The sequence below is a fragment of the Gymnoscopelus braueri genome, assembly GCF_963280865.1.
Source record: "Gymnoscopelus braueri genome assembly, chromosome: 10".
NCBI classification, from domain to species: domain Eukaryota; kingdom Metazoa; phylum Chordata; class Actinopteri; order Myctophiformes; family Myctophidae; genus Gymnoscopelus; species Gymnoscopelus braueri.
Window position 1 is genome coordinate 25,257,619 of NC_137611.1, and position 17,299 is coordinate 25,274,917.

General features: G+C 41.8%; 1 protein-coding gene across 2 annotated transcripts in view; it reads right to left on the reverse strand.

Moving 5' to 3' along the window:
- Nucleotides 1-17,299, reverse strand: part of obscnb (obscurin, cytoskeletal calmodulin and titin-interacting RhoGEF b) — a 90,999-nt gene that overhangs the window by 62,820 nt on the left and 10,880 nt on the right. For both annotated transcript variants that reach the window (XM_080440729.1, XM_080440728.1), the window contains exons 7-25: nt 16,878-16,984; nt 16,554-16,722; nt 14,822-15,097; nt 14,113-14,388; nt 13,242-13,523; nt 12,364-12,639; nt 11,445-11,726; nt 9,600-9,875; nt 9,037-9,312; nt 8,676-8,948; nt 8,307-8,573; nt 7,947-8,216; nt 7,196-7,462; nt 6,433-6,699; nt 5,414-5,526; nt 4,763-4,916; nt 4,051-4,212; nt 3,848-3,952; nt 484-750 (exon numbers count right to left, since the gene is read on the reverse strand). In XM_080440729.1, coding sequence (XP_080296855.1) covers nt 484-750; nt 3,848-3,952; nt 4,051-4,212; nt 4,763-4,916; nt 5,414-5,526; nt 6,433-6,699; nt 7,196-7,462; nt 7,947-8,216; nt 8,307-8,573; nt 8,676-8,948; nt 9,037-9,312; nt 9,600-9,875; nt 11,445-11,726; nt 12,364-12,639; nt 13,242-13,523; nt 14,113-14,388; nt 14,822-15,097; nt 16,554-16,722; nt 16,878-16,984 — 4,365 coding nt within the window. The remainder of the gene's footprint in view (nt 1-483; nt 751-3,847; nt 3,953-4,050; nt 4,213-4,762; nt 4,917-5,413; nt 5,527-6,432; nt 6,700-7,195; nt 7,463-7,946; nt 8,217-8,306; nt 8,574-8,675; nt 8,949-9,036; nt 9,313-9,599; nt 9,876-11,444; nt 11,727-12,363; nt 12,640-13,241; nt 13,524-14,112; nt 14,389-14,821; nt 15,098-16,553; nt 16,723-16,877; nt 16,985-17,299) is intronic.

The window sequence follows — 17,299 nt, forward strand, 5'->3', positions numbered from 1 at the left end:
TTGCTTGCTCTGGCCGTAGGCATTGAGTTAATTACAGAACCAGCTGTGAATGAGGTTTTATAACAAATAAAGCTTTCTTGCTTGAGGTATGTTTAAATGCTGTTTATTTTCTTGTAAATTAAATGATTAAACATAGTAAGTGCTATTTTATTATTATTGATGCCATTTATCTTTTAGGTCAGGACACCAAAGTTGCAGAAATGTGTTCACATATTTCACCATGCTACTGTACAGACAGACAGACAGACAGACAGACAGATAGACAAATAGATAAGGATCTATTTGATCTATCTTTTAGGCACCTATTAGTCTGATGGCATGAAATCAAAGATTTTTTGGAAGAACTCATATTCATATAGTATATCATTTACATACATACATAAATGCCCTACACCTGACCATGTAAATGGACATGTGAGCTAACCCAAACACCATGTTTGCAATAGTCCTCAAAAGATCTCGGTCATCTTCCACCGGGGTTACCTTCCACAAGCAGTTTACAGGATGTCTTGTCATCGCCGGCGTCACAGGTGTAGGTGTCTTCATCGCCTGCGTCGACGTCGTTGATGGTGAGATAGCGGTACACGTCTTCACTTCTGATCTCATGCTTCTTGCTGGGTTGGACCTCCTTCTTGTTCTTGTACCACTTGACCTTCGCACTGGCGCGAGACACTTGGCATTCAAGGTAGCCGCGATGCGTATACAAGGCTATCTTATCCCTGAGCCGCTTCACAAACTTGACAGGCAGCTCTACAGTAACAACAACACCGTATAGTATCAATCACCATAGTCATTATCATTAGCATTATCATGGATGCAATAGACTGCCAATGCCAAACGCATTGTCAAAGCCAAACTAACACAATATTAAGGACAGAGAATGATCAAGTCCAAATCATCTTAGAGCCATAGTACGCAGGTCTAATAACTGTAAAAAACGAAATCATTGCATTTGATGGACCATCCTTCCGCCCTTACTACTGCCCTTACTTAAGTGGCAAGCGTGGTGTAATTACATGTTACATTAAGCTGCTCATATACAGTACATTACATCAGCTTAGGAAAGAGTTAAAATGTGCTGTTAATACGACAAGGAAAAGCAATTACAGGTAAAGAGTGAAATTATTTACTATATTTATCCAATTGATATAAAATACATATTTCTACCACTGAACCTCCACTGACCTCAAACTATCTGAATAAATCCCGGCTCATTTAATAGGAAAGTTAACATTCAAACATCTTAGACAACCACAGGTCAACAAACCTATATAACCAAGTCAAACAAGTCAGGAAACCGAACCCAAGCCCACCACAAATGTAACGACGTCACAGCTCACCACACCGAGCAGCATAGTATAGTATCGTACCTCAGTTCAACAAATAACCAAATAACCAAACAAGTAACCAAATCTGTCCAAGAAACCTAACTATAAGTAATACATGTCACACATACAGAACATCACGATAAGTCGATCGAGGGCCAAAAGCACAATTCATTATCTATGGAAGCAATAATACATAATACCTATAATTCCGCAAAACAACTCTTAAAGCCACTTTAAGGCGCCAAATAATCAGAATGTTCTCTTCTGTGAAGAAGTCTTGAATAAGGTAGAGGGATAATAAACCCTGCTGAAGTCACGTGGGGGATATTTCCATTTATATTTTTATTTTATTTAGATAGATCCTATATCAAAATTGGCTTAAGGGTACGTTGTCACGCTCATGTCACCATGACTCAGCCATAACCATATATAAAGAGTTCCCATGCAGCTACGCTGAAACTATGGAGTGTGTTGTCTAGCCTCAATGTGTCATCATGGCATCAGGTGCAAACAAATCAGTCAGCTCCATATATGGGCACAAAAGGTGGCATGTCCATATATGGGAATATACTGATGACATCATGGATCTCCATATATGGGCACAAAAGGGGACATGCTCATATATGGGCATATGCTGATGGCATCAGGGATCTCCATATATGGGCATAAAAGGGACAAGGACTGACAGATACAGACATCTCCACATATGGGCATGAAAGGGACAAGGACTGACAGATACAGAGATCTCCATATATGGGAATATCAGTCGGATCAGCGATGGGATGTAGATGTGAGGGCCGTGTAGCTGCCCCAAGCCCCCAGAACCCAGTGTTTGCATTGAAGCGCATTGGACATGCTGGCCATTCATAGGTACTGCAGCTTAAAACGGCTGGGGCCACTGTACATGAACGAGCGAAAACGGGGCTGCACACCTCTGTGGCGCAAAACGTGTCATAGTGGCCCCAAATAGGCTACGCCCATCACATTTTCCAACCCGGAAGAAGGGGTGAATTCGCCTCATGCGCTGGGTGAGCAACTCAATGCAAGTATTTTTAACTATGAGCTGCCCGAACCTCTAGTTTTAGAAAGCTAAAAGGGAAGCATTCCAGAATGCCATATCCTTTTTAGGCATGAAAGTGTAATGTCTCAAAATGAACACTGGCTTAGTAGATGGGTTTAGACCCAAGTCAGTCTGAGGACAGATTTCTTGTGAAACCCACATCCCCAACATGTTGAGGCTCTAATTTGTTTTAGAGTATTACTTATATACTGTATTTTTTAAGTTCGCCCGTGGCTGAAATACTTTGAAGCTGAGACTACCAGAAGAAACCAATTTCTTGAACTTCAATTAGCAAAAGAAGATTCTGCACTTGATGAGTTTTGATTTGAGTTGATATACTTTATTGTTCCCTTGGGGAAATTTGTCCTCTGCATTTGACCCATACTAAGGAACAGTGAGCAGCCAGAGTACAGTTTTAATGCCAGTATTTCAGTCAAGGGCACTGATGGGAGTATGCTAACGCCACACAGAAAGGTGGTTTGAACCCAGTACCTAACCATTGTGCTGCAGCTGCACCACCACCTTTTCTGAGACAAGACAGCTGAATCCCAAGGAAAACAAGTCAGATGTTCTTGAGAAATAATATCAGAGAACAGCACACCTCAAAAAGCATTTTGTTCCTGGGTGTCTGGTGGCTCAGCCAGTAGGCTTACACTACAGACCATTATGCTCCTTGTGCACCACGTGGTTTATCCATCAGTGCTGATATTTCCTTCCACTACATTAATTTTCACAGACCACCACAATAAGTCTTTGTCAGGATATGATACGCTGACAATATTTCTTTAGATTTCTCTTCTCTCTACACTTTCCTGTCTCAGAAATAAAGCAAAAAATGCTGGAAAAAATAACTTTCAAAAGAAAAGCACAAAAAAGAATTTTGTTCTCATTGCCATCAGATCCCAATGAGGCATAAAGGCCTGAACGGATAACAGTCATAAATGCAGGCTGCAAATGGATATCTTACTTGACCTGACTAAAACGTTGTCAGACTGGAACATCAAATTACCTACTTGAGCAAGAACACACTATCTTTGAAAAGTCAGGTAATAATAGTATTTATAAATATTACTGTATGTTGCATGTAAGCATTGCTATTTCTACTACATGCCACACAGTAGTTGATTTAGTTACCTGACTGCCACCAAATTGGTCAGAATTCCAAAGTAATTATGATTTAAAAATTACGTATAATCTAATGTGACTGCCTGACTCCTTTAGTCAAGTTGGATAGATAGAGATGATCTATTTGCTTCCTGCATCTATAAGCATTGTCAATAAACTAATCTGAAAAAGGAAATTATGTAATTTCACGAAACCAAAAGCAAACTTTAATTGTTTTATTAACTCAATGTGAAATAAAAATGTTGCTGTATGATGTCGTGCATATTAGACAACTGCTTGGCACATGATGCAATGTGTGACATGAAGCCAAGCTGAAAAGACTGAATTTGTTTACCTTTCACTTTCAGTTTTGCTGTTGAAGAGGCTTTGTCAGCTGTGAATTTAATCTCACCCACATCCTCTGGAGTAACAGACGTAAAGAGCAGCACATAGGTTCTACCTGCATGGGGCCATAGAAGACAATTTGTAAGAATATGTCTATCAACAATAAAAGATAACACACAGGGACTGTAGTGTATTCTTTGTATTGTGCCTCACCTTCTTGTCTCATCTTGATGTTGTCACCAGCTTTGAGTTTGGTGCTTCCTTTGTACCACAGGCAGTCCACTTCATCATGTGAGATTTCACAGACAAACGCAGCGCTCTCCTTCTCCGTCACCTCCACATCCTCTAGCTTCTTCACAATCTTAATATCTCTTGCTGGAAGGGAACACATGCTTAAGCCTTTCTACTATAGACCGCCGAAGTCTGACGTCATTTACACATCCTTTGTTTGTCTACCTGGTTCGCAGTTTTCCACCCCCGTTCTGAATCCCATAGACGTATTTAATATCGCGTCCAATAAGAACTGTGTTCCAAAAATAAACAAATGACCCCGGCGTGTTGACTCTTATGGATATGAAGCATCAACTGACGGTGAGAAAACGCTAATGTTACTTCCGCCGAATTAGTTACATTTTCGCCAGAAACAGACTGTATCAAATATAAGTGACTGACTATCATAAACGATACAGAACCCCCTCCCTGACAATAACGCCGACACGCGGTGTTTATTTTTGGACCACAATTCTTATATGAGACGATTCTAAGATGACCCAATGTTATTCTCCATAGAGAAATTACTTCCGCAAACCTGGGGATGAATGAGTCACGTCAGGACTTCGGTGCTCTATACAGAATCACTATTAACTAATACTTTTGAAAAAGGGAAAGAGCACCAAAGTTGATGGTGTCATATAATGGCAAGTACCATGAATGGTGAGCTTGGCTGATGTGTTGTCATCAGTAGTGCGACAGATGTAAGTGCCCTGGTCTTCCGGGGTACACTTGTGGATGAGCAGGGTGCGTTTGCGGCCCTGAGAGTGGATGCCAATGTTCTTCCCTGGTTTTAGCTCCATGTCATCCTGTGGAGCAATTGTAATTGAAGCAATGATATGAGCTAAATGCCCTTTTAAAGAGGAACTAAACCCATGGCCATTTTTGTCAATTTGCTGCTATCTAAAGGGTAAAATCATCTAAAGGCTAGGCTAAACTTGGGACATTGTGATATACAGCTAGAGCTAGTGGGGTGTTTGTTTTAGGTATGTCAGTGTACAAGCATTGACAATACTATTAATTATTTAAACTGCCATTTGGCATGATCACATTGCAACACCTCCATACAACAAGACCATTATTATTAATTTTATTAGCTGCAGCTACATTGCCAACATCACAGTGTACCCAAAATCATTCTTCTTTAGATTATTTTTAACCCTTAGTAGGCAGAAAACGTACAAATATGGGCTAGGGTTTAGTTCCTCTTTAAAACAATATAAAGAAAGACAAGTCTACACAAGTGTCTATTTTGTCCTGTCATGCTTCAGGGTTAAATATTTAGACCTGAATTATGATTTCTCACCTTGAACCACTTAACATCCGCATTGGTTCTGGATACCTCACACTCAAAAGTGACTTTGTCCTTTTCGGGTGCACTGATATTCGTCAAAGGGCTAGAGATCTTGGCAGGAGGCTCTGTAAAAGCAACATTTAATGGTCCATAAGTCCAACACATTACATTACATTACAGTCATTTAGCAGACGCTTTTATCCAAAGCGACTTACAATAAGTGCATTCAACATAGGTAGGCAAGAAAACTACTACTCTCCAGAAGTGCATTCTCTTCTAAAACAAGCAACTAAGAGCATACCTAGCGGCTAGCGCGAAGGTAAAAAGTGCAATATATCAGCTACCTACTTTCTCAAACAGATAAGACAAATAGGAAAATCAAATGAGCAAGAGCTAAAACAAATAAGTATGTCAAATAAACAAGATCCAATAAAACAAGAGCTCATACAAATAATTGGCAGCAAGTAGGCAAGGCTAAGAGGAAGGGTCAGGGTAGTGTTTCCTGAAGAGGTGGGTTTTCAGCCTGCGGCGAAAGATGGGCTGTGACTCTGCTGTCCTGACATCAGTGGAGAGTTCATTCCACCACTGTGGGGCCAGAACAGAGAATAGCAGTGACCGTGTAGATCGGCCAGAAGGACCTCTGAGCGACGGGGCAACCAGTCGCCCCGAGGCAGCAGACCGAAGTGGTCGGGCAGGGGTGTAAAGCTTGACCATAGCCTGGAGGTAAGAAGGATCTGTTCCTTTCACTGCCCTATAGGCTAGTACCAGGGTCTTAAACTGGATGCGAGCCGCTACAGGGAGCCAGTGTAGAGAACGGAGAAGGGTAGTTGTGTGGGAGAACTTGGGGTGGTTGAACACCAGACGAGCTGCAGCTTTCTGAACAAGCTCCAGAGGTCTGATGGCAGACGCCGGGGCACCAGCAAGAAGGGAGTTGCAGTAGTCCAGGCGGGAGATGACAAGAGCCTGGATGAGCACCTGCACTGCCTTCACGACAAAGTAACTACCGTAACTGAACTAACTGAAAATCATACCTGTGACAATGAGTTTGCCAGATGTATGAACATCGTCTGCTTGGAAGGCAATCAATCCTGCGTCTTCCATTTTGAGTTGAGACAGTGTAAGTGCATGCTTCTTCCCTAGAGCTGTAACACGGCAGTTGGGCCCTGTTCTTATCTTGGCCCCATCCCTCGTCCATGACCCTTCAACATCAGCCTGGTTGAGTTCCACCTCCAGAGTTACTGTCTCTGTCTCATGAGCCTTGGTTTCCTTCAGGCCCTTCACTACCTGTATCTTTCTCACTGAAGAGAGGAGGAAATATGAGTTTATTACAGGGCTTTGTTGAATACTTGATTCTGATAGGTCATTCAAGGCATTCTGCAGTCTGTCATTCCTGAATAACAGGCCACAGTTCTGCCTCTGTTGATGATGCTATGATGTTGAAGCTTTTAGCAAATAAAATCACTTTTAACTCAATATTTCATACAAAATAGTGATTTTGTTGGCAAGTCCCTCATAGGCCTCCGTCGGTCAGGGTTGACCATGGTTTTGCACATCCTACGGGTCTGGTCTGGAGCAGCGTCTCTTATGACTGAAGAGCCCTATGCGGGAGTGGCAGTCTCGGTCCTCCACTTTGCATTGGCGCTTTTTATTTTGCCGGCTCAGTAACCGTTTCATTGTACATTATCGCTTACTTGTACAGCATGCATGCATAGGTAAGTCATACTGTATCGTGACACATTAATCAAATGGATGCAAAACAAATCTGAAAATGTTGAAATGGAAAATCAATCTTACGCTCCACGGAGAGTTGAGCCTGAGTCTTGTCGTCCAGAGTCTCGCAGGAGTACAGGCCCCGGTCAGCAGAAGTCGCACTCTTAAACACCAGACTCTGTTTGGCTCCATCCACCCTGATCGCCATGTTTCCTCCAGACTGCAGCACTATGCTGTTCTTCATCCACCTGACCTCAGAAGACGGTTGACTCAGCTCCACCTCCAGCTTCACCTCAGACTGCTCATCTGCAGTCAGGTTTTCCAGTTTCTTCTTAAAGGTCACAGGCACATCTGCAGAGAGAGACCATCACATGTTAAAACAGCTGTCTTTAACCCATGAAGACCGGGAACGCATCTGTGTAACCACTTACCGAGTGCCACGCTATGAACTTGTAGATCTGCTATTTTTGAAAAATCATGAAAATGTGTGCAAATCTTTGAATATAAAAATGTTTAAGCAAATATTTTTAACTCAAAATATTTTGAGATGGGGGTCCGTGGCCAAATACATATCATTTTGAGTTTTTCAGAAAAACTCAAAAGACATTTGAAAAACAGAAGACATTTGTAGAATCTCCAGAAGCAAAGATTTGAGTTCAAATTTAAAAAATTTAAAATGTAAAAAAAAATATATATAGCAGATCTACAAGCCCATATATCTTGCATAGCTTGTATATCTGCTATTTTTGAAATCTAAAATGACAGATGCAGATGCATTCCCGGATTGAATGGGTTAAAAATAAAGTATTCATTCACGCCCAGTGCGTGTTCTTACGTTGCACTTGCAGGGTGGCTTTGCAGCTTTTGCCTTCTGCATCGAGGCTTATCTCCCCTGCATCCGCCTGGGTGACAGAAGTAATGGTGAGGCAGTGGCTGGTGCCGCCATGTTCAATCTTATACTTGGGCCCGGCAGTGAGGGGTGCACCATTGCGGAACCACGTAACGCTGGCGTCTGCCGGGGTGACACTACATTTGAAAATGGCGTCTTTGCCTTCCACTGCAACCACGTTGTTTAACTTCGTAGTCAGCCTCACAAGTCTGGGTTCTGAAAGGAGAAAAACAAAAGTTTTGGACTCATATATACATGTCAACATTTCTACATTTTTCATGTGTTTTAGCACCAATGAAAATCTACCTTTTGAGGAGACTTTAGCAGAGGTCTTGTCGTTTCTACATTCACAGCTGTATTCTCCCTCATCTTCCTTGGCCATGCCAGTCACAGTGAGTGCCCGCTTGGCACCATCTGTGCTGATGCAGAACCTGCCGCCTGGTTTGATCTCACGACCATCTTGTCTCCAGAGTACATCCCCAGAGGACTGGTTCAGTTCACACATCAGGCCAAGTGTGCCACCGAGCTCTGTGGCCACAGACTTCAAGGGCACCACAAACTTCAAAGTTGACTCTAGATGGAAACATGGGATATGTTTATTAGACCCCAAAAATATTAGCCACCTGCAGAGACAAGTGTGTATAGTGCTTGTGATACTAAAACAAATTCACCAACCTTTGACTTGCACTTTGAACTCCATTTTGTCGTCACCAGTTTGACAGGAATATGTCCCACTGTCTTTAGCAACACTGGACTTTACAATAAGGGTACAAGTAAGGCCATGCCTTTTCATTTCATAATTGCTGCCCTCCTTCAACTCCACGCCATCCCTGAACCATTTGACGGTGGCATTCTCTGTAGTCAGCTCAGCAGTCAGAACAATCTTTTCACTTGCTTGAACACACGTATCCTTCACCACAGACTTCCTCTGGAATTTGGCAGCTGCATCTAAAGGAATAAGGATGTCATTTAGCTACTATGCTGTATTCTTGTGCAGAGAAGAAATAACCCCAGGCCAAATGTATTGACGTTTTACCTGCCACTTGCAACTTGAACACCAACTTCTCTGTTCCAGCCTGACAGATGTACTCTCCAGCATCCTTCTTCTCGATCTTATCTACCACCAACTGACGACTCTTGCCCTTTGACTCCATTTGGATTGTCTTGCTGGAGGTCAGAAGCTTGCCGTCTTTGTACCATTTCACCTCTGTCTTTGTGTCAGACACCTCACAGCTCAGAGTGGCTTTCTGGGAAATAGTAGTTTTCACCTCATTCTGGACCGACTCTTTGTTGGAGAATACAGCCTGGGCTTCTGTTAATGCAGAGAACACACATGATGATTTAAACACTGATTATGACCCTGATTAGGGCATGTCAACTGATATTTAAGATCTGCACTAGTCTACACAAATTAGGGGAGGACACCATGGACTGTTGGCACATGTTTGGATCCTGATCAAGCATCACAATTTTTACAACTATAATATGGACAAATCTGAACGTGAAGAAGAAGAATATGTACCGTATATGAGGCTCATGTTTCTAATTAGCATACACACATGCTGATATTTAAAGAGGCCCTCTGAGTGTTGACCATACCTGTCACATGTACTTTGAATGTCAATTTCTCTGCACCAATTTCACAGATGTACTCTCCAGCATCCTTCTTCTCCAAACTGTCCATCACCAGCTCACGAGTCTTGCCCTTTGACTCCATGTGGATTGTCTTGCTGGAAGTCAGCAGCTTGCCGTCTTTGTACCATTTCACCTCTGTCTTTGTGTCAGACACCTCACAGCTCAGAGTGGCTTTCTGGGAAAGAGTAGTTTTCACCTCCTTCTGGACTGACTCTTTGTTGAGGAATGTAGGCTTGGCATCTGAAGGAAGACCAAATGGAGGCGACAAAAATAACATTAATGCTAGATTAAATACCATAACACCGCACAGAAAGGAACTAACCAGGGAGTCACAAGACAACAGAGCTGCCTTATGAAATCCTCAAATAACAGTGTAATGAAGCGAAAACATAAAACATAAAAGATAAACCCAAGGCACCCAGGTGACATCAACACGAAAAAACTAAGGTACATTAATTATACATTCTCAGACTGAACAGATCGTGCCAAATACTGCTTTGATGACAGAATTAAGAAACACAGGACATAAAAAAACAGATAAATACAACATACTACACAAGACAAAAGAACATGATTAATACAGACAACCAGAAATCCCACCATCAAACAAGCAGATGCTTTAAAGCCAAATTTGTAAAAGTAAAAAAATAAAATAATAATAAAAAAGACATTATAAAAAAGACATTAAAGTTGTACAATGCAGAATCACAAATAACGATTTTTAGCAACCTCTGCTGGTCACTACCGTCACTGCATACAATTTCCCTAGTCCTCGATTACCCAGAATTCCATTCGTTTTCACCGGAAGCCGGAAGCGTTTCAAAAAGCGATCTTTTAATTGTTTTATACTATCTACGGATCGTTTCTCTTAGCCAGTGGAGCATTAGTTACCATGAGCTGTGCTTTCTTTTTCTGTTCTTTTTCGCTTTCTTTTTCTGTTCTTTTTCGATCTTCCAATCCTACATTATCTTAAAATCAGCGTGAGGTTCCTTTTTGTTAATAGCGCGGTAGTTCCTGGCCAAACAGGAAACCGTTGCGGTAGTTCCTGAGGACGTCGGCCACGACGTCATGACGTTGGCCAGGAACGTCATTTTCCCGGGAAAGTCCCCCCCGTACACGTTCAATAGAAAATATATAAATAAAAGGCTTCCGGGGGTGAAATTCACGGAGTGGGTGTTGTGAAACTTTTGCCACTCGCAAAAGATATACAATTTAACTTTAGTTTTGTTGAAAACGTTACCTAGTATTACTTTAACACATTAACCGCCGAGACCGTAGCCCTACGGTCCACGGTCTTTTCGCGCTAAAAATTTCCGGGTGCACTTTCGGAATTTTTTTGATCCACTTCCGTTTCCGGTTTGATGACCGGAAACAGAATTATTTGGGATCCGGTTTTGACGATCACGTCCGCCCTCGTTCTACAGACGAAACTGAAACTCAATTCTCTTCCTGTAGTTTTTTCTCCTCGCATATCACTGTTTAACGTAATGCGCTCTAACTACAACATGGATGCCCCGTTTGTCACGTGGTTTTCACTGTGAGATACAGTGAGATGTCGCAGATTTAAACAGACCGTGTACGGCTCAATCTTAAGGATTTTAACAAGATCTATGGCGACATGAAAAAAACAAAAAAACAACAATAACACCTTGGCACTGGTGAGTACATTATGAGATTAACCTCTGGCGGTCGATGTGTTAAATGTGATAGTTTGACATTTAATGCTCTGAACAATGAGGAACCATAGCTATCGTGGCTCAGAAACATCATGAGACATCAAGTATAAGACGTGTTCTTCATACTGTATACCTTCCACTTGCACTTTGAAGTTCAGCTTCTCCGTTCCAACTTCACAGATGTACTCTCCAGCATCCTTCTTCTCCACACTGTCCATCACCAGCTGACGGCTCTTGGCCTTTGACTCCATGTGGATTGTCTTACTGGAAGTCAGCAGCTTGCCGTCTTTGTACCATTTCACCTCTGTCTTGGTATCGGACACCTCACAGCTCAGAGTGGCTTTCTGAGAGAGAACAGCTTTCACCTCCCTCTGGACTGACTCTTTGTTGGAGAAGGCAGACTCAACCTTGATGTCTACAAAGGTAACAAAGCAGCAGTGTGACATCAGACAATGACTGTGGCTTCCAATTGTCAGACACTATTGACCATATTCACATGGTGGCCATTTTGCTCTTATTATACTGACATCCTCACAGGGTGGAGTTTCCCACCCCCTGAGGTTGACAAGAAGAAAAAGAAGTAGAAGAAGAAGGAGGAGGAGGAGAAGGCAGACTGAACCTTGATGTCTACAAAGGTACCCAAGCAGCGGTGTGACATAAGACAATGACTATGGCTTCCAATTTTGTCACACACGGTTGATAATATTCATATGCCAGCCATTTTGCTTTTACTGTATATACATATTGTAAAGAAGTAGAAGAAGAAGAAGAAGAATGGCAAATACAAGATGCGGCCCCTAACAATAATGGCAAATACAAGATGATCTGGCAGCAGAGCTACCCGGCCCCTAACAATAATGGCAAATACAAGATGCCTGGCCCCCAATAATAATAATGGCAAATAGAATAGGGACCGGGCAGAGTCACCTGGCCCCTAAGAGTAATGGCAAATACAAGAGGGGCCAGAATCAGAGCTGCTAGGCCCCTAATGAAGAGACCGATTATCAGGTTTAATGTGTTTAAGTGGCCCTCTGAGTGTTGTCTCACCATACCTGTCACATGCACTGTGAAAGCCAATTTCTCTGCACCAACTTCACAGATGTACTCTCCAGCATCCTTCTTCTCCACACTGTCCATCACCAGCAGACGGCTCTTGCCCTTTGACTCCATGTGGATTGTCTTGCTGGAAGTCAGCAGCTTGCCGTCTTTGTACCATTTCACCTCTGTCTTGGTGTCAGACACCTCACAGCTCAGAGTGGCTTTCTGAGAGAGAACAGCTTTCACCTCCTTCTGGACTGACTCTTTGTTGAGGAATGTAGGCTTGGCATCTGAAGGAAAACGATGAGGTGCCAAATGGATGCATCAACAACGACGAAAAACCCATTCATGCAAGATGAAATACCATAACACTGCACACAAAGGGACTAACAAGGGAGCCAAGAGACAACAAAGCTGTCTTATGAAATCCTCAATAAGGAATTCTGAACCAGAGCAACAGTGTCATACAGCACAAAAATAGGACATTAAAAAAGAAACCCAAGGCATCCAGGTGACATCAATACGGAAAAATATATATTAATTATATACTGACTCAGACTGAACAGCTCATGCCAAATACTGCATTGATGATGACACAGAATTAAGAAACACAGGTCAAAACAATACAGATAATTACTACACAACACAAAACACTGCGTGATTAAGAACATGATTACTACAGACAACCCACCATGAAACAAGCAGATGCTTCAAAGCCAAATTTATAAAATAGATGATAAAAATATATATATATTGGGCAATTTATATTAGTAAAACATTTTTATGTCATCAAGTCAAGAAACAGAAGTTAATGAGAAACCATTTTCATCACAGATTAGAAACATGAGACATTTAGTATAAGACGATAAGACGGGTTCTTCATACTGTATACCTTCCACTTGCAGTTTGAAGTTCAGCTTCTCCGTTCCAACTTCACAGATGTACTCTCCAGCATCCTTCTTCTCCACACTGTCCATCACCAGCTGACGACTCTTGGCCTTTGACTCCATGTGGATTGTCTTACTGGAAGTCAGCAGCTTGCCGTCTTTGTACCATTTCACCTCTGTCTTGGTATCAGACACCTCACAGCTCAGAGTGGCTTTCTGAGAGAGAACAGCTTTCACCTCCCTCTGGACTGACTCTTTGTTGGAGAAGGCAGACTCAACCTTGATGTCTAAAAAGGTAACAAAGCAGCAGTGTGACATCAGACTATTGACCATATTCACATGGTGGCCATTTTGCTCTTATTATACTGACATCCTCACAGGGTGGAGTTTCCCACCCACTGAGGTTGACAAGAAGAAAAAGAAGAAGAAGGAGGAGGAGGAAGAGGAGGAAGAGGAGGAGGAGAATGGAAAATACTGTACAAGAGGGACTGGGAGCAGAGCTGCCCGGCCCGCAATAATAAAGGAAAATTCAAGAGGTTCCGGCAACAGAGCTTCCCGGCTCGTAATGAAGCTAGATTATCAGAGTTATAGGTGCTTTTCGGCTATCAAGAACATACTGATTCATGAGATCCCTGTAAAGCCACACATCATATTTTTATGTTCTGGACAGCCCCTTTGTTGGATCAGACACAACTTGTAATGTGACAGCTGCACACAACAGCATCATAAACATGTCACCTAGAGCTGAACACTGAAATCAGATCCAGTTGGCAGATAGCTAGATGGTTAGATCATGTGTGGAAAACCATATAGCAAGCTTCATTAATCAAAAGCACTGAATCAATAACAATATAAAATGCATGTCTACTCCCTTACCGGTCACTTGCAGTTTGAAGTTCAGCTTCTCCGTTCCAACTTCACAGATGTACTCTCCAGCATCCTTCTTCTCCACACTGTCCATCACCAGCTGACGACTCTTGCCCTTTGACTCCATGTGGATTGTCTTACTGGAAGTCAGCAGTTTGCCGTCTTTGTACCATTTCACCTCTGTCTTGGTATCAGACACCTCACAGCTCAGAGTGGCTTTCTGAGAAAGAACAGCTTTCACCTCCCTCTGGACTGACTCTTTGTTGGAGAAGGCAGCTGGGGCTTCTGCATGGAAAAATACAGGTTTTCAGCATTGATCGATTGAACAACTCTGGTGCACATATTCAAGACACAGAAACAGAAGGGCTTATGCTGAGGGAACAATTCTAATATTTTGTGATCAATTAAGATGCTACTTAAGGACCCTCTCGAAAACGAGATGACACATTCTCAAGGGGTTATCCTTCTAATAAAGGTACTATACTGTGATACCATCCGGGACTTGGGCCGCTGATTGATAATTTTATAATATATTAAATATTTATTTTCAAACAAACTCTATATGCTTCTCACACACACACACACACACACACACACACACACACACACACACACACACACACACACACACACACACACACACACACACACACACACACACACACACACACACACACACACACACACACACACACACACACACACACACACGCCTTACCTTTTGTCTTGACCTGGAATGTGACTTTGTCTGCGGCTGTCTCACAGGAGTATTGTCCTTCATCGCTTTTCTTAGCGTTCTTGATGACGAGTCTCCTCTGAGTTCCTTTTGAGATGACGGTGATTCTTTGGTCCTCAATGATCTCTACGTTATCTTTCTTCCAAACGACGACCCCGCTGGCAGAAGACACCTCACAGCTCAGCTCCATGTCCCCTGAGCTGACCGGTGTCACTCCCATGGGTCCTCTGGCCTTGTTCAAGAATTTGACGGGTTCATCTTAAAAGAAAAAGCAATAGAATTTATTTTAAAAATGTGCTCTGAAATGTGCTCTACTGTAATCTTCGTTACTGTCTGGCACAGTGCAACATTATCGTTATAAATGTAACGTTTCAAAGATTTGCCTATTATTGTAGGCTGACTCAGTTAATTGCCATTTCTTAAAGAGACGAGACAAGCATTATGACCGACACATTTGCGACTAAAAGTGTTTTTTGTGGTATTTTCTTGTCTTGTCTTTTCTTTCTTTTCCTTATGTGAAGTGCTATTTTGCTTGAATTTCATTTCAAAGGTTTGGCATTTGAGGGGCGTTTCATTATGTGGGTGTGAGGTGTGGGTGGGGACGAGGGTCTGAGTCATGCTGGAGTTGATTACATGTTGATACAGAGGTCTATCTGATGGCTCAGCGCACCTGCTGACAGTCTTCACAGCATGTCCTGTTCCTGTGAGCGATGTGGCGTCTGTGAGACTGCTTGCACTATGTAGGCTAAATGCTGCACAATTCATTTCTGTTGTAGGTCAGTCTCATTGAGCAGAATTAAAGTGTGTGTATCTGTGTAAGGTTTATAATGAAATGTTCAGATTTTCATTTTGAACTCAGACAAATTGCTTCTTTTGAGGGGCAACTGAGTATAGTGGTTTTGAGTTTTAAGCTAAATTTGTAAAGCATACTGTGGAAGAAAATAGGTTGAAGGGAAATGCCTGCAGAGTCTGTCAATATTACAGCACATCAGGTAAACGGTAAACACACATTCATTATCTATTGACCATACACATATCGGGGTGTACTTTTATGCCTACGGGTGGGGGGGGGGGGGTCATCCCTGAGTATGACATAAGAGCAAAATGGCCACCATAATTCCTTCCGTTAGTCTGTAAATATAAGGCACACTCTATAAACTTTAACCCATTTTGAAATATCTGGAAATGTCAGTTGATTATTTATATGTGCTGTATTTCTTTACAAATTCTCTCCCATTTATTTTGCTTGACATTTGAAATAATGACATGGCAAGCAGAATACTGTAGTCAACACCATCTTGCAGACTTGTAATACCATCGTCACTGCAGTAATAATATTGCCAAACCGAGCACATTTTTTACATACTGCCTAGTACAGTGATTCTCAACCTTTTCAATTTCAAGGACCCCTAAATTTGACATGCATTATTAGGCCACGGTCCCACATTTGAAAATATTTCTTTATCTCTGGGACCCCAATCTAAGAACATTTTCATTGTTAGACTTGATCTGGTCCAATATGGTCTGTCATTTGTTCCAGAATTCCTTTATGGTCTATGTACAGTACTGTAGAGATAACAAGTGAAATAGTCAAAATAGCCATTCTACAGTAGTTGTATTTACATACACAGTAATAATGTAGAAGATGAAATACCAGTCACTGTAACTAACTAACTAACTAACTAACTAACACATGAATGAAGTGTTAATGTACCTTTAAGAGCGAGCTGTAGTGACAGTCTATCGTCCTCTAAAACACATTCATAGATGCCCACATCCTCCTCAGTGACATTATGTATTGTTAGGGATCTCTTGCGGTCAGCAGTCACATACTCGTACTTCTTCCCCACTTTCACCTCTCGTCCATTTCTCATCCAAACCGCCTGAGAACAAGTGGAGAAAGAAAGAGAAATACATCTGATAAATCAATAATAAGCTAAATAAGAAACAGCAATAAGATAAAGGTGAGGTGACAAGTAAAATGATAACTACGCTGTGAAAGAAAATTGGTAAAAAGTGTTGTTGTCAAATAACTCACCCGTGCATCATAAGTGGACACTTCAGCGGTCAGCTGAGCGGTTTCCTGGGCGCTGCAGGTCACGACCTCTGTGTGAGCTGACTTATTGATGAACTTGATAGTTGCGACTGAAAATAGAGGCCTGGTGTCACATACTGAGATGCCAGAGCTTTGCTGATCATAGAAAATCTACTACAGGCCTTCTAATTTGTCCTACAGCAAATAGACAGGCAGTGGTGGACAGTAAATACATTTACTTCATTAAATGTTTTATGTACTTTACTTGAGTATTTGTATTTTTGGATACTTACTGTATTACTTTCACTACACTGCATTTCAAAGGCAAATATTGTATTTTTGACTTCACTAAATGTCTTGGAAGGGAAAAAGTACGTTATGAATTATGTAACCACTTACAAACATAGAGAAAATAGCTGATCTAC